The 3,454-nt window shown below is 35.0% G+C and overlaps 1 protein-coding gene across 1 annotated transcript; it reads right to left on the bottom strand.

Moving 5' to 3' along the window:
• Window positions 1–378: 378 nt before the first annotated feature.
• Window positions 379–3,215, bottom strand: LOC104954949 (cGMP-dependent protein kinase 1-like; the record flags this gene model as incomplete). The annotated part of the gene is made up of 6 exons (XM_010782161.1): window positions 379–453; window positions 788–853; window positions 2,310–2,404; window positions 2,478–2,555; window positions 2,629–2,692; window positions 3,110–3,215. Coding segments are annotated over 6 exons (484 nt in total), but the record flags the coding sequence as incomplete, so codon positions are not given.
• Between the last annotated feature and the right edge of the window lie 239 nt (window positions 3,216–3,454).

Below are 3,454 nucleotides of genomic sequence, written 5' to 3'. Positions count from 1 at the left end.
ATCTGAAACGCCCCCATTGGACCCATTTGTTTACTTCTGGAACATGGTGACGTCACTGAGGAACACTCAGCTCCAGCGCTGTGATGGTTAAGGGGCGGGACATCTCTAAGCTGGTTGACCAATCACAACAGAGCCGACCAGCTAACCAATCAGAGCAGCTCTGGTTTCAGACAGAGGGTGAACAGAGGAGCTGCAGCACAGGCAGTATGAGAACAATAAAGAGCTTTTTGAGCATTATTTAACATGAAAAGTTTCTGTTTTGTTTATTTAGTCATAGCAATTATTTATTATATTATTTCATATTTATTTTCTATATTTCATATTTTTCTTTGCAGTCAAATCTGTTCAAATGTTTTCTTTACGTGCAGATGAACTCACTTTGCTTTCAGCTCAGCGTCCTCGTATCCTTTGTTGGAAACATCGTCCAGTCCACTAATCAGGTGCTTGAAGGAGCTGCAGACAGCCAATCAGAACGCAGACAGTTATACTATAAATATACTACCTTTCAATCAATAACTTCAACAATACTATATCAAATACAATATTAAATACAAATATAGAACTTGATAAATGGTGTGTGTAGTTGGAGGTGGTGACCAGCAGAGGGCAGCAGCGGCTCTAAAGCTCAGAGTTAAAGTTTCATTTCACAGAAAACACTGAGTTCATTTCCTGCTGTCACAAAGAGAGAACAGGAAACGTTCCTGCTGTCCTATAACAAATCTCCTCCTCTCTCTCTCTCTCTCTCTCTCTCTCTCTCTCTCTCTCTCTCTCTCTAAGGGTCACTTACTCACGATCGATGACCAGACAGGTGACGGTGTCCGATGCAACAACGTTGGCCGTCCTGACGTCCTCCCTGTGAAAAATAACTTTAGTAAATTATTAATTTTTATCATTTTGAAATTATAACTACTTTTTACCTCCTAATAAAAACACTTTTCTCACACAATATTGCAAAAATAATCCAAATATTATTTCAAGATAATCCAAATATTTTCTCAAGATATTCAAAATATTCACTTTTTTTCACAACAATACAAATATTTTATCAAAATAATACAAAATATATTTTTTAATAATCCAAATATTTTCTCTAAATATTCAAAATATTTTCTCCAAATATTCCAAAACATCCAGATTTGTTTTCAAAGATTCTATGAATATTGTTTCCATAGTTTATCAACTGATTTCCTAGAGCAGAGCTTTTTCTTCTCAACATATTTAAAATGTTCGTTCCTCAAGTCGTAATTTTATATCGTAGTATTTGTATTTTTCCATCTTATAATTATCCCTTTTTAACCCTTTTCCTGGTGGCTCTTCATAATAAAGTAAAGTTAAAGGAGAAACAGAGCGTGCAGCAGTCGCATGCAGTTAAAATGACTCTCGGGGGGGAGAGGAGGTTTAAAGTGGAAACTGAGGATCTGAGCGGAGGTGTAAACGTCTCTCCTGAGAAACACACTTCAGACCATTAGGAGCAACACACACACACACACGCTGGTCTGGCAGTACATGTGGGGACCGTATAGATTCCCTCTCACTAACAGGTCCATGTCTGAACACGCGTCAGGGCTTTTAGCGTTGATAGCGTGTTCTTAGCGTGTTCTTAGCGTGTGCTTAGCGTGTGCTGAGTTCCTCTCAGTCGATACTGAGGGAGAAAGGTCTCAGAAAAGCTCAGGTTCAATACGGCACATTCCTGCGTTAAGTTTAAAGAAACAGACCTGTGTTCTGTTCATCTCTAGTGTTTCCAGCATCTTGTTTAGGATGTTGTGAGTCATCAATGTGAAGAGACAGATGTGAACAACACTTAAGTGTGATGTCCCTTTATTATCATCTCGCTGAGTCATCATTATATCATTACCTGATTAAATGTGCATCAGTCAGTATATTAATCCTTTTTTCTAAAGGTACTTTAAAACGTATATTATGGATATATTTGGACTTTTATTTTAAAAATACTGACATTTAATTTTATGATTTTCTCTAGAAATATTCCAACACCAAATATTACATATATTTCAAATTTTGACAATTTTTCTTTAAATATTCGGCTTTTTTTACCTGAAAAATTCCCTATTTTTCCTCTCAAGAAATCATTAAATGTTTCCAATATTTTCTCTTAGTTTTTCTTTTATTTCTAAAATTACTTCCAGAAATATTCCGTGTTTTTCCTCTTAAATATTTGTATTTGTTTTCTCAAAATATTTCAAATGATTTTCTTCCAAATATTTCTATTTTTAAATATTCTGACTGTTTCTCCTGAATATTTGCACTCCTCCCAGTTTAATATAATTTAATATAATGTATGTCATCACCCCTGCAGCGCTCTCTCTCCGAACCAGTCTCCACGGCCGAGCTCTCTCAGGTGAGCTGTCTCCTGATTGGCCGGATCCTCCTGGGTCACGTTCACCTGGAGACGAGGTGATTGACAGGTTAATGAGTTATTAATAATAATGAATGTATAATATAATTAAACAGATTACCTTCCCCTTGCTGATGATGAAGAAGGTGTCTCCTGTCGCTCCCTGTCTGACGATGAACTCCCCGTCTTCATAGTGAGTCTGAACACAGGAAATGTTTGTTTATATTTGTTGTTGTTGTTATTTGTTAAAATCTAACGTGTTTAGTTCTCACCTCCTCCATGACGTCGGCCAGTTTACTGAGAGTCTCCTCGGACAGGCCCTGGAACGAGGGAACGCTGAGGAAACAACACTTTATTATAGAAGTAAATAAATAAACAACAATAAAACCAAAAACGTATGAATAATTTACAATTAATGAATTAAAAGAAAATAAAAAAATTGTGAATCCAAAAAAGGAGATAAACAAATAAAGTAATAAATAGGTTAAATAAATAAAAAAATGCAAATAAAAGACTCAATAAAATAAATAAATTAATGTACGAATAAACAAATCTAATAAAAAAGGCTTAGTTTTTGTAATTATATAAATATATATAAAAAAAAACATTAAAACAAATAATAACAAAAAATAACTCATTCAAAATTAAATGTTAAAAATAGCTCAATCAAAAACAAATCAAAACCAAATAAATACATCACTAAAAATAATAATAAATAATGAATGAATATGTGCTCTGTGTGCTTGTGCTCACCTCTTGAGGAAGTCCATGTACTCGGCGTGTTTAATCAGACCGGTCCGCATCATGATGGTCTGGAAGCACTGCCGGTCGATCGCCCACAGCTTCACCTCCACCAGAGCTATACAGAATATATACATATATATATATATACACAGCTTCACCTCCACCAGAGCTATACAGAATATATATATATATATATATATATATATATATATATTAATATACAGAGCTTCACCTCCACCAGAGCTATACAGAATATTAAATATATATATATATATATTAGGGCTGCACGATATATATCATGTCGTGACAATAATCGCGCTATGCGCATGCGCGATATTCACATCGCGTGGACGT

This window comes from Notothenia coriiceps, unplaced genomic scaffold (assembly GCF_000735185.1).
Source record: "Notothenia coriiceps isolate Sejong01 unplaced genomic scaffold, NC01 NC01_scaffold00024283, whole genome shotgun sequence".
NCBI classification, from domain to species: Eukaryota; Metazoa; Chordata; class Actinopteri; order Perciformes; family Nototheniidae; genus Notothenia; species Notothenia coriiceps.
The sequence above is the reverse complement of the archived record's forward strand: the minus strand, read 5'-3'. Positions and strand labels throughout refer to the sequence as shown.